The following is a 26,350-nucleotide window of genomic DNA, read 5'->3' as shown; positions in this document are numbered from 1 at the left end:
GAAGTTATGACATCATCAGTTAACCTCAAGAAATTGAGCATCGAATTTAATATTTTGGTCCAATTCCCCATTCCATAACGTTAAACAGTGGAAGCGGAGGTAGACAGGGAGAGAGAGACTATCAATAATTGGGGTGGGAAAAGGAGACTGGCACATTTGTGAAAGAAAATGGGATGGCTGTATCCATGCTTGGACCTGACTCAACTCACAGTTGCCTAAATCACCACCCACCATTCGCTGAATGCTCTACACACAGGAAAAAAAGGTTGCTCAGCCCTGTGTTAGACTGTAGCCTTTTCTAAACACCTGTCATTTCGGTTTTCAATCTAGCTCCATCACTTTCTGAGACGTATCTCATTTAACAATACTGCAGGAGATGTGGTCTTCATCAACCAGAATGGAGAGGCAGCATCTAGCTTGGACATTGTAAACTGGATCATATTCCCCAACCAAAGTTTGCACAGAGTGAGAGTTGGGAGAATAGATCCACAAGCTCCTCCAGACCAAAAATTAACCCTTGATGAAGATGCCATAACATGGCACAGTTGGTTTAACCAGGTAGGGCCACATTTTTATCTAATTCAGAAGAGATTCAGTATAGCTTAAGCAATAATTATCCCCCTGCCTTTCTAATCACTGTCTTTTGAACTGCAAGTTTCTGGACTTCCGGGTTAGCGCCATCGTCTAATGACGGATTCCCTCCGAGCCCCGGAGGGAATCGGCTCAGTAGGAGACGGGTCCTGCCGCGGTGGCGATGCGGGAACCCTCAGAAACCACAGGCGCGGAAGCCTGTGGATCTGGTGGCTCGGCGGGCACCATTTGTGCCCACCCGACCCGCGAAGGAGCCTTTTTAAAGGCTTCGGAACGGGGGACGGGGAGCCGCGCGGTGCTGAGAGTCGACTGCTTCCCCTACGGAGTGAAGCCGCATGCCATGGTCAGAGAGCGCTGACTTCTTCCTTTGAACATTTGGACTAAAAGTAACAACCCGTGAGTAATACGGAAATTGGACTTATAAAAGGGAAAATTTTTCTTTGGATTAGGCACGATCGGGGAAGGCGCAAAGAGGAAGTCCGTCTCCCCGCCTTGTAAACAACTTAAAGCAAGGACTAGATAACTGAGGTTGAGAGAACACCTTCTCCTATAGTGGATAAAAGCAATTAATTTCACGTTTTGGCAGTATAAGTGATCTTTGCTGGAGGATAAGAGTTAACTTTGAGAGCGGAAATGTCACCCCCCCAGGACCCAGGAGTGATCCGTGAGAGAGCCTGTTGAAGAGACATAGAAGATTTTGACAGCTGTCAAACTAGCTGTCAAAGTTGGGAAGAAAAGAGAACTTTGTTTCTGGTGTCTTTGCTGGTTAGATTTGTTTCAATCTGGTTATAAATTGTTGAGAACAAAGAAGAACAAGTTAATTGGACTTTTGGGTTGGAACTGGAAGGAATACTAAGTAACTAGAATCCCTCTAGAGGGGGCTCAGGGACATTACAAGAATGGCTACAAGTGGAAAAATACTGACTGATCTGGATAGGGTTCTCTTTCTCTTGGGAAAGTTACAAGAGCAAAGTGATGTTTTGGCTACAAATGTTACAACACTGAATGAAACAGTAAATAACTTACTGAATCTGGAAGGGACTTGACTCAAGTCTTTGCAGTTGAACAAAAAGTCTTTGTAGCTGAACAAAAAGTCTTTGCAGCTGAACAAGAAAAGAAATCTGAGAAATCTGAGAAAGTGGAGAAAGAGATATATGATGATCTGGAGGGAAAGGAAGGACTAGCTACAATGCCGCAGATGATTAAGGAGAGACAGAGGCCTGTTAAGATGGACATAAAGGAAAATAAGATCTGGATGATGAAAATTTGATTTGAATTGAAGAATGAAGAATGGAGAGATCTCCTTATGTGGAGATCCGAAGACCTATGGATTAAAAATTTGACCAAGGTGGAAGCTGGAGCTTTTGGAGCATTTGGACTTAAAAGAAGCAAGAAACAAGATTTGGGCTCCACTTTTAAATATGGAGGTCTGGCTGGAAGAAAAATGGACATTATTGGGACAGAGCTTCTCCGAGACTTGGTGTTTAATATAAAGGACTATCAAAAAAACCGGCAGAGATGAGTTGAAAGAGAATTAAGAGCCTCGGACGTGAGGTCTCCAGGCTGATAGCAGTTAAACCGACAGATATTTGTTGGGGATCGAAACCGGGAAAGGGGGGGTGAGGTTTGGGAATCCAAAGGGTGTACAATTATATTTTGTTTTTGTTTTTTATTTTGTTTTGTTATTAATATAAAAATTGGGGAATTCGTGGAAGGGAATTGGGGTCGACCTTAGAAAAAGATTTTAAGAATGGTTACTGATGTATAAAGACTGATGTTTATAAGTTAAAATTGATTATATAAAATGAACTAAATATAATAATGAACTATATATAATAAGATTAAAAATTGGGGATAAGAACTTGTTGAACTAAAAATTACAATTGGAATACAAGAAGGGGAGGCGTGGGGAAGTCATGGAAATAAGTTATTGAAAATAAGGCTTGTAAATGTGGAGTGTTTCTTTTCTTTTTTAAATTTTTTTTTGTTTTTTCCTTTTTTTCTTCTTTGAAAATTTCAGTAAATATATTTTTTTTAAAAATGAACTGCAAGTTTCTGATTAGTGGATGGCCAAAGCAGGGTCACAAACTTGAATAAAATATTGGGGAGGGGCAGGTAAGCCCACCACTGCTTCTATGTAACTTATGTCTCTAGCTTGTCTGCTCCCTCTATCTTCTCTATAGGCCCCATGTGGGATCCAGAAACATTCTGGAGAAAAGTTAATGTGCCACTAGATGCCACTTTCCGTTCACTTCAGCACCATCTTCAGTTTAAAATGCAAAATTCATTACATTAACAAAAATAATTGAGAATGGTAGAGGAGAGGGCCTGAGCATGCACCAATGAGCTGTATGAGGTTGCCATAATACTACACTGGGAATCCCTGGTTTAAAGATTTGGATAAAGCACTTTATAAATAAAGAAGCCAATTCACCATGTACCGTATTTTTCGCTCTATAGGAGGCACTTTTTCCCCTCCAAAAATTAAGGGGAAATGTGTGTGTGTCCTATGGAGCAAATGCAGACTCCTTGGCATCAGCGATAGCAACACGAAGCCTCCAAAGCGCAGAGGGAGCACTGCTGCTGTGCTCCGGAGGCTTCAGGTTCCTTTTGCTGAAGCCAGGAGAGCAAGACTCTCCTGGCTTCAGCAGAGAGGAAGAGCTGTGCAGCGCCCCTTCAGCGAAGCGGGAGGAGAAATGGAAGGGGCTCCGTTTCTCCTGCCACTTCGCCAAAGGGGCGCTGAGCAGAGATGGGGAGAATTTTTCCCCTTGTTCTCCCCCTCTAAAACAAGGTGCGTCCTATGGTCGGGTGCATCCTATAGAGCGAAAAATATGGTATATCCCTAGAACAGCGTTCCCTGTGGAACACCCTCCCTGCAGATGTCAAGGAGATAAAAGACCAACACAACTTTTTAGAAGACATCGAAAGGCAGCCCTCTGTCGGAACAAGGAATAAAGGCAAATATTTCATTTACTATAAAATACAGTTAAGCAAGACTAACAGTGTAAACTTACCTTGGGGAATCTGATTGCAATGAAAATAGCGAAAGCTAGGTTGTCTCACCCTAATACCAACCCTTCACAGACCCCACCACCACCACCACCACAAGCTTCATCCATACAAATGTGATTTTTACATCACACTATCTTGATCTGAATGTGGATCAGTAGGCCCAAGTCAAATACCAGTTTTTCTATGAAAAGGCCTGGACACAGGAGGGCATGTTTTCTTTCAGCTAATCACGGCCTTGGCATACACTTCCCCTGCACTAGAGGTGGTACATCTGAAAGACCAGTTAGCTATCAGACAAGAAAATTGGCTTCCAGGTGGAAAAATCAAAATTAGAAACAGAACTGTTAGAACCCAAAACTAAAATTTTGTCAAAGACGTATAACTTGCTGTTGAAATGGAATACTCAGGATGAAACGGTGAAATCTGCTATGATTAAATGGGCACAAGATGTTGGACATAACATTATGTTTGCTGACTGGGAACAGTTATGGACCACAGGTATGAAGTTTACGGCATGTAATGCCTTAAGAGAAAATTATTATTATGAAATATATTATGAAAATGATATACAGGTGGTACATGACCCCAGTCAAGCTCGCAAAAAATTATCACTTGCCCGATAATAAATGTTGGAAATGTAAAGAAAATGAAGGTACATTCTTTCACCTTTAGTGGACGTGTCCAACGATTAAGGCTTTCTGGGAAATGATCTATAATGAAATGAAAAAGGTATTTAAATATACCCTCCTGAAGAAACCAGAGGCCTTTCTCCTGGGCATGGTCGGCCAATTGGTGCCAAAGAAGGACAGAACTTTATGTATGCTACAACAGCAGCAAGAATACTTATTGCAAAGTACTGGAAGACACAAGATCTACCCACTCTGGAAGAATGGCAGATGAAGGTGATGGACTATATGGGATTGGCAGAAATGACTGGCAGAATCCGAGACCAGGGAGAAGAGTCGGTGGAAGAAGATTGGAAGAAATTTAAAGACTATCTACAGAAATATTGTAAAATTAATGAATGTTAGAATGATGTTGGATAGAAATTAAGTGGTTTCCAGCTGTAATGCTGTAAGAGAATATGAAAAAAAGGGTTAGAAACAGGTAAAAATTTAATGGTAAGGATTTGCTGAACTAACAATCTGAATTGGAATACAAAAAAGGGAGGTACGAGGAGGTCCGGGAAACAAGCGTAATGAAAATTAGCAATGGAAAATCTGCGTGTTCTTAATTATTTTTATTTTTTTGTTATTTTGTTATTTTTATTTTTATTGGATTATTACTAAAAATCTTAATAAATATTCTATAAAAAAAAGACCAGTTAGCTATCCAGTGGATTTTTGCATGATCATGTTGACGTTGAAACAATCTTACATCAAACAGTGCACACAGGAGGTCAGTTGGACTAATAAAATGGGTTCTTTTTCTTCCCCTCTGAAAGACTGCAACCAGAATCCTAAGTATATAAAGAAGATTATTGCAAAATAAACCAAAGAAATTGGGATTTCTTTATAAATATTAAATACTGGTTTTGAACTGAGTGAAAGACTATGTATGAATTGATAAGCCCCATGATTTTGCCTTTCTTGTGAGAAAAGTGGAGAAATGAAGTGGTTGGGAAAAGGAGGGGAAAAGTGAAAACAGACAGCAGGAGCAGGTTCAGGATACCACTAGTCTTCTAAAGGAGACAGTGGAAGAGGTGGAAGCAGGAAAAGTGGTGAAGATACAGAAAGTGAAGGAGGGGGCTGAGAGCAAAGGTGTGAAGAACACAAGGAATGGATGCATCCGTCTGAAAAAAGAGAGGTATCTCAAAATATGTATTCCAAAGTATATTTTCCCCTTAACATGCTCAGGGCTAAATCTCTTGGATAACACCATTCCAATTCATGTATTTGTCCAGAATTTCTCCAGAGATGCCTACCTAGTGGACAACATACTCAGAAGTAATGATTATAACAAGATTAACAGGGACACTAGAGTAACTTCAAAGTGTGCCTGTGCAACCCAGAGCAATAGAGGAGATATTACATCACGCCAAACATTACTACTACTAAAAAGAAAAGTAGCAATTGCTCTTGGTAGAGGCATTCTGTGTCAGTTTAGAAACATAGAGAGGAGCCTTAGAACCTGAAACATTCTGAACTCATTATTCTCTCGATGATTCTTCTGCTCTTCCGTTTATGCATTAGACTCGGCCTCTTTCTGTCTGTACTGAGAGATGTCTTCCAGGATCCAGCAAAAAAGTGAAGGAGGGACAGCCCCCTTGCTGCTATGATTGCATCCCATGTCCAGAGGGGAAGATTGCAAACCAGGATGGTAAGGGAAAGAATTTGATTAAATGGGTCCATTTGATTGAAAGGTGTCACGATGGCTGAGGTTAAGTTTCAAAAGAAGAAATAAGTTATTGTATGTGTGTCCCTGCCTCTTGGTGGTCATTGTCCTTCAGATATTGGTGGTAGTAGCAGTAGTAACAATAATTTATTTTCAGTCCATCTGACTGGGTTGCCCCAGCCATGCTGGAAAGCTTCCAACAAATTAAAACCTCAACGACAATAAAACTTCAAACATTAAGGGCTTCCCTATATAGGGCTGCCTTCAGGTGTCTTCTAAAAGTCAGATTGTTGCTTATTTCTTTGACATCTGATGGGTGGACATTCCCCAGGGTGGGCGCCACTACCAAGAAGGCCCTGTGCCTGGTTCCCTGTAACCTCACTTCTCGCAATGGGAAAACTGACAAAAGGCCCTCAGAGCTAAATCCCAGAGCCAGTGTGGTGTAGTGGTTAAGAGTGGTGGACTCATAATCTGGTGAACCGGGTTCGATTCCCCGCTCCTCCACATGCAGCTGCTGGGTGACCTTGGGCTAGTCACACTTAATAATAATAATAATAATAATAAAAAATTTTATTTATATCCCGCCCTCCCCAGCCGAAGCTAGGCTCAGGGCGGCTAACAACAATCAAATATTAAACAGTCAAATAATCACACATTCTAAAAATATTTCATTATAAAAATTAATTAAAATCAAATTAATGGCAACCGATTAAGCAAAATTCTGTGTAGGTTCTCTGAAGTCTCTCAGCACCACTCACCTACATAGTGTTTGTTGTGGGGGAGGAAGGGAAAGCAGAATGTTAGCCGCACTGAGACTCCTTAGGGTAGTGATAAAGCGGGATATCAAATCCAAAATCCTCCTCCTCCTCCCTCAGTGTACAGGCTAAATGATGCAGGTATACAGGGTCAATATTTAGAGAGATAGTTGGAATATGTTAATCAAATGAGAATAAAATTGCATTGAGAGTAGCTAGGTGGTATGTGGTTCAAATCGTATCCAGAGTGGTCCTTGTCACTCCTTCCGACTTACATAAGCTGCACTCAAGCTAGTGTGATGATACATTTAAATATCATGAGGAGGAATGGCCTTGCCTGTGTCGATCATAGGACGACATCACTCTGAACCACATAACAGAGTACTGGACATATGTTTTATTTTGAGCTGAGCTCTTTTCTTCTCAGACAGAAAGTAAGCATTTCAGCAAGCAGGCGTTAAATGAGCTAAGGACCATATCCTTATTTTTTCCAGATATGAATGACTGTTATAAATGCCCAGACAAAGACTATCCAAGCAAGAACCGGAATGCATGTCTACCCAAGGATATAAGCTTCTTGTCTTATGAAGAACCTTTGGGCATCAGTTTGTCGTGTTTCTCTCTTTCCCTCTCCTTGATCACTGCTCTGGTACTAGGTATATTTATGAAGCACCACAACACACCCATTGTCATTGCAAACAACCGAAACCTCACCTACGCTCTGCTCATCTCTCTCCTGCTCTGCTTCCTTTGTGCATTGCTATTCATTGGCCGACCTGAGAAGGTCACGTGTCTCCTGCGACAACCAGCTTTTGGTATCATCTTCTCAACTGCTGTTTCTTGTGTCCTGGCAAAAACCTTCACGGTGGTTTTGGCCTTCATGGCTACAAAACCAGAATCCAGGATGAGGAAATGGGTGGGGAAAGGACTAGGCCACTCCATTCTCCTTTTCTGCTCCAGGGATATGTACTGTGTGGCTGGCAACCTCTCCCCCATACCCAGATGTGGACATGCACTTGATGACAGAAGAAATTATACTAGAATGTAATGAAGGCTCTGTAACAACGTTTTACTGTGTCCTCATCTACATGAGCTGCCTGGCAACTATACGTTTTGCTGTGGCTTTCCTTGCCAGGAAGTTACCGGACAGTTTCAACTAAGCCAAGTTTTTCACCTTCAGCATGTTGGTCTTTTGCAGTGTTTGGCTGTCCTTTATTCCTTCCTACCTGAGCACCAAGGGAAAATATATGGTAGCTGTGGAGATCTTCTCCATCTTAGCCTCTGGTGGTGGGTTGCTGGGTTGCATCTTCTTCCCCAAATGTTACATAATCATTCTGAGGCCTGAGCTGAACAATAGGGAACAGCTAATAAGGAAGAAATATTAAAGAAACGTGAAACCTGTTTTCTGCTGTATTTTGTGTTTTCCTCTGTGTTTACAGTAGAATATTTGGAAATATAAGTTCAGCTGCTCCCTTTTATAATTTTTTCTAGACTCCAAATTCCTATTGATGAAATTTCCTTTGTAAAATTAACTTATTTACTTTGAGGAAAACAATCATACATTTCCACATACATTATTCTCTTGTAGCATGTGCTGACAAGAAGACTGAAAGCAATTCTTGTCAAAATATATCCAAGTAAATCTTTATCTGTCCTTAATTCTGAATGATCAAAGTTGTCTTACAGCTTTCAACATAATAGGATCTGTGAAACTGTACAATTGTGGCCATGGAATATAGGAGTACTCATTTATGAATTATTGTTCTGTACTGCTTACAGTCATATTTCACCATCAACCTTTCCATACCCAAGAACGTATAATTGGAAGATGATCCTCTTGAAGCAGGCCAATGGCCCATCTGGTCCAGCAGCCTGTACTCTCACTGACCAACCAGATACCTGTGGGAAACCTTCAAGCCGTACCCAACTGCAAATGCACTGTCCCAACCAATGTTTCCTGTGTCAGTGAGCTCAATAGTTTATCAATGTACCGTGAGATAACATACTCGCCATTGAATTGGGTTCCCCTCCCCATAAGATTTTTTCTGAATCATGTCTCGTTGGAGAAATTCAGAGTCCTAGCTAAGAAAATGTAAATGAATTCTGCCCTCTCATTCTTGGAAAAGATGGCAGCAAAGGACCATGCAGACCTCACTGCGCAACGCATTTGACAGATAAGTAAAGGTAAAGGGACCTCTGACCATTAGGTCCAGTAATGAACGACTCTGGTGTTGCGGTGCTCATTTTGCTTTATTGGCCGAAGGAGCCGGCGTACAGCTTCCGGGTCATGTGGCCAGCATGACTAAGCCACTTCTGGCGAAGCAGAGCAGCGCACGGAAACGCTGTTTACCTTCCCGCCGGAGCAGTACCTATTTATCTACTTGCACTTTGACATGCTTTCGAAATGCTAGGTTGACAGGAGCAGGGACCGAGCAACGGGAGCTCACTCTGTTGTGGGGATTCGAATCGCCGACCTTCTGATCGGCAAGTCCTAGGCTCTGCGGTTTAACCCACAGTGCCACCCGCATCCCGTTATTTGACAGATAGGGAGCTACAATTGGAAAGTTTTATTTCACCAATACTTGTGATGTATCAGAACACTCTATACTTAATACATATACGTATCATATATGAGACAAGTATATTGTTGGATATTCCACTGACTGTTGGCACCCTTCATCAAATGTTTGATGAGCAGATAAAATTGATTAGATCTAACCATGATGAATGGGGAATGCAAGTAAACCAGAGTAAGCCCCATTAAACCTTAAAACATTTATTTCTGTGTGGACATCTGTGGGCTATGCTTGTAAAGTATTGTCTGTAAGATTATGCCCTCCTTGCAGAAGGTCCAGGGTATTCAAGTGGAGACAGGAATGGAAGGAAGAAGGACTAATAATAATAATAATAATAATAATAATAATAATTTTATTATTTATAACCCACCCACCTGGCTGAGTTTCCCCAGCCACTTTGAGTGGCTTACAGCAGATATAAAAACACAGGCAAACATATTATTTCTTTTGTTGTTCTCTGCTTTTAATCCCCTAAAGTTTAGCTGGGAAGCCTATAGCCCTCCAGATAGTACTAGACTACAGCCCTCATCATTGCTGACCATTTTCCATACTGTCTGGGGTTGGTTGGTTTTGGAATCCATCAACATCTGGAGTGCCACACATCCCCAACCCTTGCCCTATTGGAAGTGAAGCAGAATACATATTTAAAAAATAAAATGCATAAGTTTGCAGAAGAAGCCAGAGATATCAGCATCACTGAATGAAGGTGGACACTGAATTAAATTCACCCAAAAGGCTAGAAAGTCAGGCTCAGCAACTTTAGGAATCATGACCACCCTCAGCTGCACCTGGATGAACTTTGGGGTCTGAGAGATTTCAGGAATACTTTTTCTCCCTAAGGTTTCTAGCTCATGGAGGCTGACAGAATCAAGAGAGATTTTACACAGGGCTCTATAAAAGGAGTCATACAGGAGGACCTGGAGCACCAACTCAACCTCTCAAGAATCACAGGGGCATTTGCCTTTGAGGGTTTGGACAAACATGCATTCCCAAGGCACAGGGGAAGGAGGCTGAGAGGAAGGGGACACAACTGTCACCCCCCAAAACAGCAATGAGCAGCCATTGCAGTCATGCCAAATGGCTGGTGTGAATTCAGGTCCACTCAGCCAAATTCCAAGATGCTGACTGCACCATGCTACATGTTGGAGTCTTCATTGGCTACAAGGTCTTCTATTATGAGCTTCTAACGTCTAATTTCACCCATACACCACTGGTCTAATATTATCTAATGAAAGGGAAATTAAAATAACAGTTCTGAATATTTTCTTCAGCAATTTTCTTCTGCAATTCCACAGGGAATCCCGAGCATTGGATGAACAACTACACTCCTACTTGGTTATTAAAAGGGCTATAATTAATATGCTGCTCCTCAAAAATCCCTGTGTATTTTCTCTGGCCACTGGCAACATAACACAAAGGATACTACAACTTAACCAGAATTATTTAAATACTGTCTGGGATCAGCAAGTCTGATTTTGGATACTTCCATATTGTGTCCCCTCAGGAAATTAATCTACCATTTAAATGAGACAATTTTTATCTTGGAAAAACCTATTCTAGTATTGCCAGAAAAAAACATAGTTTCTGCATAAAACAAAGAGTTACCTTTGTATTAAGGATGGTGTTTTTAGTGTTCTTGCTGCTGGAACTGATTTCTTACAATGTATGTGAGGCTCACCTAGCAAAATGCAGGCTCCAAGGTCCACATCATCCACTTCACATGTATCATCAGCCCGGAGAGTTCCTCATTGGTGGCATTGTTTCCCATGGTGGCTTCCTCGCCTCTCCAGCAACATTCACTGAGGAACCCCCACCAGCGCTGCCTGAAGAGCTTGTGTAAGAACTAAGCCACTCATTTTATTACATCAAAGCAATGATCAAACCTAGAGCTGCAGCCTCAGAATAATGAGTGAGGCAGCAAATGTTTACCCTTTTATCTGGGGGAATCCACTTTAGATATGAATGGGACTTATGCCGGTGCAAAAAAAAAAAAGGAACAAATGTCTTATGAATTAAGAGAATATAGGAGAAATTCCCATTTCTGGATAGAGAAATGAATATAAATGTATTGAAATGTATGCATGTTTGTGTGTCTGGGAGAGGCCTTTTGAGCAGCCCATTTTGCTAGACTTTATCTGAACCACTAGACTATAAGTAAGAATTTATTTTTAAAAACCTGTTCTGAGGCTGAATGTCCTTAGGGTTTCATTTTCTGAACTTAGACTAAGCTTTGTTTCAGCACTGAAAGGTACTTATTATGAAGTATAGAACGACCAGCACTGACTCACGAAAAGGAAGTCACTGCAGAGAGAGACCAGAGAGACCAGAGACTTTGTAAGTGTCAGAAAAAGACCTCAGACATGTAAGGGAAGACGTCCCATGAGCCCCACATTAGCAACCCCTACTCTAGATACTACTGAGTTTAAAATATTTAAAAACTTGGACAAAAGTAAGAGTGGTATCTACAAATACACAAATCTAAGATGAGAAAAACTTGGCTTGCCAGTAGTACACGTGGAAAGGTTCACGGGATCTGCATCAACAGAAGTATAGTGTCCTGATGAAAGGAAATAATAGTCCTGCTCTATTCTGCCTTGGTCACCTGAAGTCTGTGTCCAGTTCTGCTCACCACAATTTAAGAAGGATATTGACAAGCTGGAACATGTGCAGAGGAGGGCAACAAAGATGGTCTGGAAACCAAGCCTTATGAGGAACGGATGAGGGGTTTGGTATGTTTATCTATGATGAGACTGAGGAGAGGCATGATAGCCATTGTAAAATATATCAAGAGCTGTCACCAGGAAGATGGAACACGCTTGTTTTCTCTTGCTCCAAATCAGGGTATTCAATTTACAAGAAAGGAGATTTCAAATAAACATCAGAGAGAACCTTCTATTGGTAGGAGCTATTCAATATTGCATCAGACTGAGAGATAACCCCACTGAACTCAATATGATTAACTACTCTGTTGAGTAAAATAATACTTATTTTGAAGTTCCTGCTGATACATTTGCAACTCTCATTCTAGGGTGGTGCCTAAGGGTTACCAGCACATTGTGGCCTTGGCATTTGCAGTCAAGGAGATCAATGAAGACCCTCACATCCTACCCAATATCACCTTGGGCTTCCACTTATATGACAGCTATGTCAGTGCAAGGAGCACATATCTCGCCACACTGCTGCTTTTATCCATGGTGGAAAAATTTGTCCCTAACTATATATGTGATGTTGAAAATAGTCTGACTGGGGTCATTGGGGGACTGGATTCTGAAATCTCCTTTTATGTGGCAACTATTTTGGATATCTATAAGATTCCTCAGGTAGGACACCTATGTACAATACCTCTATTAGCTTGCATAGAGGAAGAGGTTCCTCAGCATCAGTTCTGGGTGAAGATGAAATTGCAAGGAGAACCATGTACACCACCTTGAGATCCTTGGAAAAGAAGGATGGTACATAATTGTAATATAAGGAAACAAACAGACAGACAGACAAACCTGAATAAAGGGTAAGGTTGCAATACCTGAAAAAATATGTACCGTAACCTTCCCTGTCTTACACACACATTTAGATCACTTACAGTATATGCCAAAGGCCACTGATGGGAGAGTGGGCTTCTCTCTCACCAACAATTTATCATTATGCATCATTTTCAGCTTAGTTAGGAGGGTATCTGAAATGGGTTGCTGAGGGAGAGGGATAATTGCTTACTGGATAAAAGCAATGATATTTTAGGTGCCAATGGAAAAAGTAGTGAGGAGGGCATGTCAAATAAGTAGCTGGGGAAGTGGGGGAAAGGGTTACAGCTAAAACAAACCCTTACAATTAGGAGCCAGTACAATAACTATTCCTCTTTAGCACACCAGTCATAATTAAAGACACGGAGAGGTTATGGGAAATTGTAGATAGAATCCAGTTCCACAGGAGAAAAGTAATAGTAGATAGCAGCTGATTCACAAGTGAAATAAATGTTCATAAATAAAGTCTGAGAAGAATCAACACAGCTTTGCTGTGTGAGGGGGCATGTGCAGCATGAAGAAGAAAGACGAAGCTTCAGAGAAGAAATGTGCATCTAACCCAACTTACAATTCTGACAAAGCCAGATAATGTCCAGGAAATCTGCTGTTGGGGGCATGGTATGTTCCCCCATCCAGTTTCATCCATTGTACAAGACCCTGCCAAATTTTGCAATGACATAAAAAACTTTTGTTTGTTTTTAAGTGAAGTAGACACAATGCCCTGCTCCAGTCATCAATGTGTAAACAAGGTTCATAAAAATAATATAAAACAGACAAATTTCCCTCTCCATTCATCAAATCAAAGGTTTAAAAATGAGGAAAGGGAGATGATCCCCATTTTCAGCCCATCTGCATGTGTGTCTTTGGAAAACTGAGAGAGAGGCAAACAAACCTTGAAACTAACTAACAGGGTTCGCCTAATAATATATATGAATACTGTGAAAGGAATCTGCTTTGTCTCTTCTCTTCTTCCATTTATTTTTTAGCTCATTTATGGCTCTGCTCCGGTGATGAATGATAAAAGCCCAGGGCTTCCCTTCTACCAGATGGCAGCCTCAGAAGCCCTTCAGTATGAGGGAATTCTCTCTTTGCTTCTGCATTTCAGGTGGACGTGGATTGGAGTCATTGCAATGGACAATGACAACGGAGAAAGATTTGTGCAAACCATTTCCCCAATATTTACCAAGAGTGGTGTCTGCTTTGCATTCCTAGAAAAAGTCCCCAGTTTAAGTTTTATTTCTGAAATTGATGGAATGCTGCAACAGGGGACAAGTATAAACCATAAAATTTTTAGCAGCACAGCTAATGTAATAGTTGCCTATGGAGAATCTTATTCCATGGCAACTTTTAGATGGCTTACATACCTATCAGAACATGATGACATGACATACAATATAAAAAGTAAAGTATGGTTAACAACTTCCCAGCTTGAGTTCGCTTCATTAGTCATTCAAAGGAACTGGGATGCAGGAATATTCAATGGTGCTATATCCTTTGAAATTCACTTCAGAAACCCACCAGGATTTCATCAATATGTTGTGCACAGAAACCCTTCCAGCACAGATGGGGATGGTTTTATCAGGGACTTCTGGCAACAGGCCTTTGGATGTGTATTTCCAGATATCGCTGCAGGCAAGCTGGAGGGGAATATTTGCACTGGAGAAGAGAAGCTGGAGAACCTTCCCGGATCATTTTTTGAAATGAGCATGACAGGCCACAGTTACAGTATCCACTGTGCTGTCTACGCCATGGCCCATGCTTTACATGCGATGTTCTCATCCAGACTCAGGCACAGAGAAATGGCATACAGAGGGAGAGGGAAGAATCAGAATCCACAGTTTTGGCAGGTAATAGGCTAAACATCCTCAACTGGAAGAGGCCTGTTATTCCCCCACAAGGTGCGGGTTTCCAAAATGTTGTCAGCTTGCTCATTCATATCAGAGAAGAAAAATCACTTCCATGGGAGAAGTATGGAGATCACTGGGATGCCACTGCATTCACAGATAAGAAGCAGCGGTAATGGTCGAGAGAGATGTTCCGCATTCTCTTTATCCCACATGCACAAAATCCTCCCTCGGAGCATGTGGTTGCACACCACTGTGGTGTCTCCTGAGATGAAGAGGGACAGAGGGAAAGTGGTGCAGGGAGGGGGAGATAAAGAAAGGTTGTTAAAACGAAGTGAGGGATGTGGGAGAGAGAAAATTGGTTGTCTCTCCATCCTTGGACCTGACTCCACTCACAGTTGACTGTATCACCACCCACCACTTGCTGTAGGTCCTGCCCACAGGATAAAGATACCTTAGCCATGTATTAGAACTGCAACCTTTTACAAACGTGCTTTTTCTGTTTTCAATCTAGCTCCATCACTTTCTGAGAAGTATCTCATTTAACAATACAGCTGGAGATGTGGTCTTCATCAACCAGAATGGTGAAGTGGTATCTAGCTTAAATATTGTCAATTGGGTTATATTCTCCAACCAAAGTTTGCAAAGAGTGAGTGTTGGGAGGATAGATCCACAGGCTTCTCCAGACCAATCATTCATCCTTGATGAAGATGCCATAACATGGAATAGTTGGTTTAATCAGGTAGGACTGTATAATTAGATAATTCCAAGGTGATTCAGTCTTGCATACACAATGAATATTCACCTGCATGTCTACTCATTGTCTTTTAAACTACATGTTACTGTGTAGAATATGACCAAAGCATCCAAGTACCACATTAAGAGCCAAAAGCTTACTGCTAGAAGTCACTCAAGAAATAAAGGCAAATATTTTATTTTATTTTATTTATGAATACTTTATAAATATTTCTTAACATTATAAAATACTGATTTTTAACTGAAGAAAAGAGGATAGATAAGCCCCAAGATTTTGCCTTTCTTGCTAAAAAGTGGGGAACTGCTATGTAATCACAACAACTACACATCCCAGAACAATAGAGGGAGTATGACATCACTTCAACCATTACTACTACTAAAAAAATATAGCCATTCTACATATTGCTGAAAGACTGACTCAGCTTTGCATCATAGAGAGGGGCCCAGGAACATGAAGATTTCCAAACTCATTGTTCTCTTGCTGATCCTTTTGCTCTTTCATTTACGTAATAGACTCAGCCTCTTTCTCTCTGTACTGAGAAATGTCTTCCAGGATCCAGCAAGAAAGTGAAGGAGGGAAAGCCACCTTGCTGCTACGATTGCATCCCATGTGCAGAGGGGAAGATTGCAATCCAGGATGGTAGGAGAAATATATGGATTAAATAGATCCAGACTCAAAAGTAATAATTGAAAGCTGTTGTAAGGACAGTTGAGTTTACGTTTCAAAATAGATAATGTACTGTGTGTGTGATCCTGCCTCTTTGTGATTGTGATGGGATAATGAGCTGCTTGTGCGTAAAAGCTGAATCCCTCAGAGCTTTGCATAGGTCTCAAAGCTCTGCCTTTACGGGAGCCCTCAAAGCATGACTCCCTCAATCGCTGGCAGAATCCGTCAGTGGACGCTTCCGGAATTTACGCCAACATAAGAGTTCCTTAACGGAAACTCTACGTCTGGATTCTCTGCATGACAGTTTCCTGCGCGGAGTGGGCGTCCCCAGCGGAGGTCCTGAGCCCTCCCCGCTGTTCTCACTGGAAGCATCTTGGAGCCATCCCTCCGCCTGAGTTTCTGCAGGAACTCTCCCTCTCCCCCTGCTGGTTCCTTCCTCAGCATCTGAGGGTCTCTTAGCCTCCTTGAGCCCTTCCACCACCTGACTCTCTGATGGCAGTTCCCTGACAGTGATCATTGCCTTTCAGATAGTCTAAATATGCCAATCAAATGAGAATGACCATGCATTGAGAGTAGTTGGATGGTATGTGGTTCAAAGCATTTCTCCTTCTTCTTCTTCTTCTTCTTCTTCTTCTTCTTCTTCTTCTTCTATCACTCATAGCCGAATAAGATTGTCTTCCATAAACACAGTTTTATCAATGAGTCTGTAAGTGACTGTGGAGGTCAGTTCTGGATCCATTGGTTTCCGGATCAGAGTTGATCATTATGTGGATTGGCCAAGCGTGCCTTTGTCTTTGCACATTTCTATCTTGCGTCCTGAGCATATCTAGAGGGGAACTTGGCACTCCTTCTGACTTACACAGGTTGCACCCAGGCTAGTGTGCATAAACACTCAGATGGCAACGGCACTGGCTGTAGCACTTACAGGACCACATAACACTGAACCAATTAAACTCAAGAATACTGTGGTAATTAAATATAGTGGTACCTCGGGTTAAGAACTTAATTTGTTCTGGTGTCCGTTCTTAACCTAAAACTGTTCTTCACCTGAGGTACCACTATAACTAATTGGGCCTCCCGCTGCTGCCGTGCTGCTACCGCACAATTTCTGTTCTCATTCTGAAGCAAAGTTCTTATCCTGAGGTACTATTTCTGGGTTAGCGGAGTCTATAACATGAAGCGTCTGTAACCTGAAGCATCTGTAACCCAAGGTACCACTGTACAGAGAATCATACCATATAAGGTTTTGACATGCTCAGACTGTGGTCAGACTATTCTCGGTAACTGGAGTGAAATACAATACTGAGGTGAAATCTAATCCTGAAATAAAATTTTAGCAGACCATGAGGAAACTCCTTCGTTTAAACTGTGATTTGGACCAATCATAAGGAGACAACAAAGTGCATTAGGAGGAAATGGGGTGAGGGAAACAAAGTGTTTCGATTGGATAGGAAATTAAACTTAATGGAATGTGTGGAATTTATGCCAAACGTAAAAAACTGTTTGGAACTCTTTGTATGATGTTTAGTTGTTTTAGGGAGTTATCCCCAGCTGAACCTTCTGTGCAGAATTAAATACTTTGGACTTCTTTTCCCCTCATGGTCTCATGTTGTTTATTGGCATATCCATGAGACAGAGAAAGCTTAGATTGCAACAATACCATATTATAGAGCATCAGACAGTACAAAACATGTGCTTTGAATTAAATAGAGCTCTTTTCTTCTCAGACAGAAAATAAACTTTTCAGTATCACCTAATATATTTATTTCCCCCAGATATGAATGACTGTAATAAATGCTCAGACAAACACTATCCAAGCAAGAACCGGGATGCATGTCTACCCAAGGATATCAGCTTCTTGTCTTATGAAGAACCTTTGGGCATCAGTTTAGCCTGCTTCTCTCTTTTCCTTTCCCTGATCACAGTTCTGCTACTAGGTATATTTATGAAACACCACAACACACCCATTGTCATTGCAAACAACCGAAACCTCACCTACACTCTCCTCATCTCTCTCCTGCTCTGCTTCCTTTGTGCTTTGCTCTTCATTGGCCGACCTGAAAAGGTCACATGTCTCCTCCGGCAACCAGCTTTTGGTATCATCTTCTCAATTGCTGTTTCTTGTGTCCTGGCAAAAACATTCACGGTGGTTTTGGCCTTCATGGCTACAAAACCAGAATCCAGGATGAGGAAATGGGTGGGGAAAGGACTAGGCCACTCCATTCTCCTTTCCTGTTCCATAGTTCAAGCAGGCATATGTACTGTGTGGCTGGCAACCTCTCCCCCATACCCAGATGTGGACATGCATTCAATGACAGAAGAAATAATACTAGAATGTAATGAAGGGTCTGTAACAATGTTTTACTGTGTCCTCATCTACATGGGCTGCCTGGCCACTGTAAGTTTTGCTGTGGCTTTCCTTGCCAGGAAGTTACCGGACAGTTTCAACGAAGCCAAGTTTATCACTTTCAGCATGTTGGTCTTCTGCAGTGTTTGGCTGTCCTTTACTCCTTCCTATCTGAGCACCAAGGGAAAATATATGGTAGCTGTGGAGATCTTCTCCATCTTAGCCTCCAGTGGTGGGTTGCTGGGTTGCATCTTTTCCCCCAAATGTTATATAATTATTTGGAGGCCTGAGCCGAACAATAGGGAACAGCTAATAAGGAAGAAAAATTAAAGAAATAATAAACCTGCCCTTTGCTTTCTTTCATGCTTTTTTCTGTGTGTACAGTAGAATATTTGGAAATATATGTTCAGCTGCTTCCTTTTATATATATATATTTAATGTACTCCAAATTTCCATAATTGAAAATTCATTTGTAAAATTGACTTATTTGCTTTTGCCATCAACCTATCCATACCCAAGATCGTAGAAATGAAGGATGATCCTCTTAAATCAGGCCAATGGGCCATCTGGTCCAGCAGCCTGTACTCTCACTGACCAACCAGATACCTGTGGGAAACCTTCAGGCCGTACCCAACTGCAAATGCACTGTCCCCACCATTGTTTCCTATGTCAGTGAGTTCCATAGTTTATCTATGTACTGTGAGATAACATATGCCCCATTGAATTGGGTTCCCCTGCCCCCAAGATTTTGTGTGAATCATGTCTCCTTGGAGAAATTCAGAGTCCTAGATAAGAAAATGTAAATGAATTCTGACCTGGTCCTTGGAAAAGATGGCAACAAAGGACCCTGCAGACCTCACTGTGCCACTCATTTGACAGATGGAGAGCCACAATTGGTATTAATTCACCAACACATGTAATGGATCAGAACGGTCCATTCATAATACATATACGTTTTATATATGTGGCAAATATATTGTTTGCTATTCCACTGCTGTTGGCATCCTTCAGCAAATGTTTGATGAGCAGATAAAATTGATTAGATCTAACCATGATGAATGGAGAATGCAAGTAAACCAGAGTAAGCCCCATTAAACCTTAAAAAAATTATTTCTGAGTAAACATTTGTACTGTTATACAGCAAGCTAACTATGCTTGTTAATGATTGTCTGTATGATTATGGTCCCCTGACAGAAGGTTCAGATATTCAAGTGGAGACAGAAATGGAAGGAAGTAGGACTAATAATAATAATAATAATAATAATAATAATTTATTATTTAAAATCCACCCATCTGGCTGTGTTTCCCCAGCCACTTTAGGTGGCTTATAGCAGAAAGAAAGACAGTAAAAAATATTTCTTTTGTTGTTCTCTGCTTTTAATCCCCCTAGAGTTTGGCTGGGAAGCCTATAGTCCTCCAGATATTGCTAGACTACAGCCCTCATCATTGCTGACCATTTTCCATACTGTCTGGGGTTGGTTGGTTTTGGAATCCCTCAACATCTGGAGTGCCACACATCCCCAACCCTTGCCCTAGTGGAAGTGAAGCAGAATACATATTTAAAAAATAAAATGCATAAGTTTGCAGAAGAAGCCAGAGATATCAGCATCACTGAATGAAGGTGGACACTGAATTAAAATTCACCAAAAGGCTAGAAAGTCAGGCTCAGCAACTTTGGGAATTGTCATCATCATCAACCTTTTATTCGACCGTCAGTCAGAAAAAGTACATTTGTCAATACACAGTTAAACATCCAGGAAGATTTTAGAGCTTAGCCAACACTAAAAAGGGCTAAACAGATAGCCCCATATTGGGAATTGTCACCACCCTTAGCTGCATCTGGAGGAACTGCGTGGTCTGAGAGATTTCAAGAATCCTCTCCCTCCCTAAGGTTCTAGCTCACATAGGCTGAAAGAATCAAGAGAGATTTTACACAAGGCTCTATAAAAGGAGTCATACAGGAGGGCCTGGAGCACCAACTGAACCTCTCCAGAATCACAGGGGCATTTGCCTTTGAGGGTTGGAGCAAATATGGATTCCCAAGGCACAGGGGAAGGTGGCTGAGAGGAAGGGGACACAACTGTCACCCCCCAAAACAGCAATGAGCGGCCATTGCAGTCATGCCAAATGGCTGGTGTGAATTCAGGTCCACTCAGCCAAATTCCAAGATGCTGACTCCACCATGCTACATTTTGGAGTCTCCATTGGCTACAATGTCTTCTATTATGAGCTTCTAACTTCTAATTTCACACATACACCACTGGTCTATTATTATCCAAACAAAGGGAAATTGAAATAACAGTTCTGAATATTTTCTTCAGCAATTTCCTCTGGAATTACACAGTGAATCCTGAGCATTGGATGAACATTGGATGAGCACTGGATAACCAACACTCCTGCTTGGTTATTAACAGGGCTATAATTAAATCTGCTGCTCCTCAAAAATCCTTGTGTATTTTTTCTGGCCACTGGCAACATATCACAAAGGATACTACAACTTAACCAGAATTATTTAAATAGTGTCTGGAATCAGCAAGTCTGATTTTGGATACTCCTGGATTGTGTCCTCTCAGGAAATTAATCTACCATCTAAATGAGACCATTTTTATCTTGGAGAAGCTAATTATACTATTGCCAACAGAATCATAAAACAAAGAGTTGCCTTTGTATTAAGTATGGTGGTTTTAGTGTTCTTGCTGCTGGAACTGATTTCTTACAATGTATGTGTGGCTCACATAGCAAAATGCAGGCTCCAAGGTCCACATCATCCACTTCACACATATCATCAGCCAGGAGAGTTCCTCATTGGTGGCATTGTTTCCCATGGTGACTTCTTCTCTTCTCCAGCAGCATTCACTGAGAAACCCCCACCAGCACTTCCTGAAGAGCTTGTGTAAGAACTAAGCCAATCATTTATTACAGCACAGGAATGATCAAAGCTAGAGTTGCAGCCTCAGAATAATGAGCGAGGCAGCAAACTTTTACCCTTTTACCTGGGGGAATCCACTTTAGAGATGAATGGGACTCATGCTCGTGCAAAAAAAATGGAACAAATGTCTTGTGAATTAAGAGAATATAGGAGAGATTCCCATTTCTGGATAGAGAAATGAATACTGAAATGTATGCATATTTGTGTGTCTAGGAGAGGCCTTTTGAGCAGCCCATTTTGCTAGACTTTATCTGAAATACTAGACTATTAGTAAGAATGTATTTTTAAAAAGCTGTTCTGAAGCTGAATGTCCTTAGGCTTTCATTTTCTGAACTTAGACTAAAGTTTGTTTCAGCTCTGAAAGGTACTTATTATGAAGTATACAATTCAGTGAATTCCAGCGACCATCACTGACTCACAAAAATGAAGTCACTGCAGAGAGAGACCAGAGACATTGTAAGTGTCAGAAAAAGACCTCAGACATGTAAGGGAAGACGTCCAATGAGCCCCACATTAGGAACCCCTACTCTAGATACTATTAACCTTAAAAGATTGGTACTAAAGTAACAACTTGAATTCCAATAGGGACAAATGCACAAATCTAAGATGAGGAACACTTGGCTTTCCAGTAGTAGGAAAGGTTCAAGGGATCTGCATCAACAGAAGTATAGTGTCCTGATCAAAGGAAGTAATAGTACTGTTCTATTCTGCCTTGGTCACCTGGAGTCCTGTGTCCAGATCTGACCACCAAAATTTAAGAAGGATACGTATTAGCAAGCTGAAACATATGCAGAGGAGGGCAACAAAGATGGTCTGGAAACCAAGCCTTATGAGGAATGGTTGAGGGAGTTTGATATGTTTAGCTATGGTGAGACTAAGGGGAGGAATGATAGCCATTTTCAAATATCTCAAGGGCTGTCACCAGAAAGATGGAACAAGCTTGTTTTCTCTTGCTCCAAATAAGTGTATCCAAGTAACAAGAACGGAGATTTCAACTAAACATCAGAAAGAACTTACTACTGATAAGAGCTATTAAATAGTAGAACAGACGGAGTGTAAACCCCCCTGAATACAATATGATTAACTACTGTGTTGGTGTGTAAAAGGATACACCTGTTAAAATTCCTGCTGATACAGTTTGTAACTCTCATTCTAGAGTGGTGCCTAAGGGTTACCAGCATATCGTGGCCTTGGCATTTGCAGTCAAGGAGATCAACGAAGACCCTCACATCCTACCCAATATCACCTTGGGCTTCGACTTATATGACAGCTATATCAGTGCAAGGAGCACATATCTCGCCACACTGCTGCTTTTATTCATGGTGAAGAAATTTGTCCCTAATTATATATGTGATGTTGAAAATAATCTGACTGGGGTCATTGGGGGACTGGATTCTGAAATCTCCTTTTATGTGGCCACTGTTTTGGATATCTATAAGATTCCACAGGTAGGACACCTATGTACAATATTCCCAGATATCACTGCAAACAAGGTGGAGGGGAATATTTGCACTGGAGAAATAAGCTGGAGAACATTCCCGGATCACTTTTTGAATTGAGCATGACAGGCCACAGTTACTGTATCCACAATGCTGTCTACGCCATGGCCCATGCTTTACATGCCATGTTCACATCCAGACCCAGGCACAGAGAAATGGCGTATGGAGGGCATCAGAATCCACAGTTTTGGCAGGTAATAGGCTAAACATCCTCAACTGGAAGAGGCCTGTTATTCCCCCACAAGGTGTGGGTTTCCAAAATGTTGTCAGCTTGCTCATTCATATCAGAGAAGAAAAATCACTTCCATGGGAGAAGTATGGAGATCACTGGGATGCCACTGCATTCGCAGATAAGAAGCAGCAGTAATGGTCGAGAGAGATGTTCAGCATTCTCTCTATCCCATATACATCAAATACTCCCTCAGAGCTTCTTTGTTTAAACTGTAATTCGGACCAATCATAAGGAGACAACAAAGCGCCTTAAGTGGAAATGGGGTGAGGGAAACAAAGTTGTAATGAAGGGTCTGTAACAATGTTTTACTGTGTCCTCATCTACATGAGCTGCCTGGCAACTGTGAGTTTTGTTATGGCTTTCCTTGCCAGGAAGTTACCGGACAGTTTCAACGAAGCCAAGTTTATCACTTTCAGCATGTTGGTCTTCTGCAGTGTTTGGCTGCCCTTTATTCCCTCCTACCTGAGCACCAAGGGAAAATACATGGTGGCTGTGGAGATCTTCTCCATCTTAGCCTCTGGTGGTGGGTTGCTTGGTTTTCCCCCAAATGTTATATAATCACTCTGAGGCCTGAGCTGAACAATAGAGAACAGCTAATAAGGAAGAAAAATTAAAGAAATGAGAAACCTGTAATCTGCTGTATTTTATGTTTTTATCTGTGTTTACAGTAGAATAATTGGAAATATAAGTTCAGCTGCTCCCTTTTATAATTTTTTCTAGAGTCCAAATTCCCATAGTTGAAAATACATTTGTAAAATTGACTTATTTGCTTTGAGGAAAACAATCATACATTTCCACATACATTATTCTCTTGTAGCATGTGTTGACAAGAAGACTCAGAGCAATTCTTCTCAAAATATACATGTAAGCAAATCTGTATCTAGCCTTAATTCTCAAAGATAAAACTTGTCTCACAGCTTTCAGCATAATGGGATCTGTGAAACTGTACTATTGCAGGCCATGGATTTTCTAGTATTTATTGATTTTCAAGTATTCATTCTGAGTTCAAATAGGCGACATCCACATCAAAATAGTTCACCTTCCAACCTCTTTTTGCAGCAACAGCTAAGAGCATGCACAGATTTTCACTTCTGGACATCGGAGAATACACTTCTGTGAAATGGACTCCTTTCCTCTGCATGAAACCTCTGGCAACTAACATTGCCTTGTTCTCTGGTTCTCCTGACTCTGTGGGTTTAAGGCGATAAACCCATCTGCAGCAAACAGCCTGTTTGCCAGCCGGCAAATGTGTGAGGGAGAACACACCTAGAGACTCCAGTTCATCTCCTTCTGCATCACCTCATGCCATTTGCTAGCTTCTTCCTGAGGCAACTTCTGAACATCTTCAAAGGATTCAGGTTCACACCTAGCCACACCAACCTGCACACTAGTGGCTTCATAACTGTCAGGTGGCTTCCCCTTGGTTGACCTCGCTGACCTCCTCAGTGCAAACTCTGCCCCCCCCTTCTGACTCACTGGGGCCAGTCAAACCATCCCCTGTGTCAGAGACCTCCCCCTCTGACCTGCGGCGCCTTTTGTGTCTCACAACTGGGCCTGTAGGCGAGGACGGCTCACTCTTTGGCTCAAACTTGACAGAACTGTGGAGGGGTCTTGGAACTTCCCTTTGGGGTGGTTCTGAGCCTCTCCCTTGGGGACTCCTGTTCTTAACTCTGTGGCTGCGGACTCTGCTCCCCAGCAACAGATTCAGCTTCTTCCTCCTCTTCTTCCTCATCTGAGTCAAACTGCTCTGAAAGAACATCTAGGTTCCCATGCACGCGTTTCTACGCATTTTGCTCACAGAACTCAGCACTTCCACTAATAAGCAGCCGAGACTGATTGCCACTGGGTTATGCGAAATGCCACGCCTTGGAACCTGGCACATAGCTTTCGTGTGCATGCACACTTCTTCAGATAGAAGTATCTGAAGAAGTGTGCATGCACACGAAAGCTCATACCAAGAACTGACTTAGTTGGTCTTTAAGGTGCTACTGGCAGGAATTTTTTTTGTTTTGACTATGGCAGACCATCACAGCTACCTATCTGTAACCATAGCCTACAAAGATCATCTTCTTGGACCTTGGTTCACCCTTTCTGTGATTGGCCTTTGGGATGAGGACCCAAGCCTCACAGTCAAACACACGAAAGAAATCCACCTTGGGCTTGTTACCGTGCAGCAGAAAATAAGGCATGTCCCCTACATTTGAATTGTACATTCTATTCTGTATGAAGCATGCTGTTTTATACCTCTCCGCCCAAAAACACTGTGGGAGACCAGAGTCATAAAGCATGGCATTAGTGGCTTCCTGCAGCGTTCTATTTTTACGCTCTGCAACAACATTCTGTTGGGGACTGTGTGGTGCTGTTAGCCTGTGGCTGATTCCCTTCTGTCGGAAGATATTCTGCAGTGCAGAACCGGTGAATTCCGCTCCACGATCACTCTGAAACGAAACAACCCTAGTGGAAAAACACAGCTCTACTGCTGTGATCCAATCCCTAATCAGTGCAGCTGCTTCACTCTTGTGTCAAATTGTAACAGCCACAAGTTCTTCGAAAAATCATCAATGATCAGAAGAATGTACTTTGATCCACTTAAAGAAGCTACCTGCATGGGACCACACAAATCTGCATGAACCAGCTCAAAGGGTTTGCTGGTCTTCCTGTCTGACCTGGGATAAGTACATGTGGTAACCTTTGATTGCTTGCATGCTCTGCAATCTAGGAATTTGTCACACCCCTTAAACTTGCACCCCACCGTGTTCTCAGGTGCTTTCTTAACGTAAAACCAGGGAACATGGGGAAGTCTCCTGTGCCACAAGTGTAAACAATTGTCATGTGGTGGTACGTTTGGGCACTGCACTTGTGCCTCTTCAGGGGGCTCTGCAACAGCTACATTAGCAATAGGCACCTCCACCACGAACAGTCTATCTCTGCACTCAGCACTGTACAGCTTCTTGCCGTCCCTGAAAAAAGAGCACATGTTATTAGCAAACATTATATCAAAACCGTCAGCAACGAGGGCAGACACAGATAAAAGACAATTTGCCATCTCAGGAACCACGAATGCTTGCACTTCATGATCTATAAAAGAACAATACAAAAAAACCAGTCTCAGTTAATTGTCTCTTGGAGCCATCATCCAGTGAAACAAAATATCCACTTTTCACAGACTTGCAGTTTCGAAGCAGACCAGCAGAGGGCACGAGACAATGTGTGGCTCCAGTGTCCACAACAAAAGACAAAGTAGCTCTTTGGCTGCCTTCCAACGTTGCCATAGAGACGCTGTTCCCCCG

General features: G+C 41.8%; 1 protein-coding gene and 1 long non-coding RNA gene across 3 annotated transcripts in view; one reads left to right on the top strand and one right to left on the bottom strand.

Moving 5' to 3' along the window:
- Positions 1-452: 452 nt before the first annotated feature.
- Positions 453-18,730, top strand: LOC309326583 (vomeronasal type-2 receptor 26-like; the record flags this gene model as incomplete). Of its 2 annotated transcripts, XM_081835433.1 has the most annotated exons (5): positions 5,878-5,922; positions 13,773-14,633; positions 15,145-15,372; positions 15,900-16,026; positions 17,829-18,730. In XM_081835433.1, the coding sequence occupies 5 exons, from the start codon at positions 5,878-5,880 to the stop codon at positions 18,728-18,730; spliced, it is 2,163 nt and encodes a 720-aa protein (XP_081691559.1). The 2 variants fall into 2 exon arrangements, 1 of the variants encoding a protein (XP_081691559.1); XR_014150332.1 differs by lacking the exons at positions 13,773-14,633; positions 15,145-15,372; positions 15,900-16,026 and adding an exon at positions 453-558 and having other exon boundaries at positions 5,796-5,922; positions 17,829-17,906.
- LOC309326666 overlaps positions 1,027-26,350 on the bottom strand; it is a 271,304-nt gene continuing 245,980 nt past the window's right edge. The window contains exon 2 of the long non-coding RNA XR_014150346.1: positions 1,027-1,511. This is a non-coding gene — a long non-coding RNA (uncharacterized lncRNA). The remainder of the gene's footprint in view (positions 1,512-26,350) is intronic.

Source organism: Podarcis erhardii (genome assembly GCF_964252035.2).
Source record: "Podarcis erhardii genome assembly, chromosome: 13".
Taxonomy (NCBI): Eukaryota; Metazoa; Chordata; class Lepidosauria; order Squamata; family Lacertidae; genus Podarcis; species Podarcis erhardii.
Note: the sequence above shows the minus strand (reverse complement) of the source record. Positions and strands in the feature narration are given on the sequence as shown.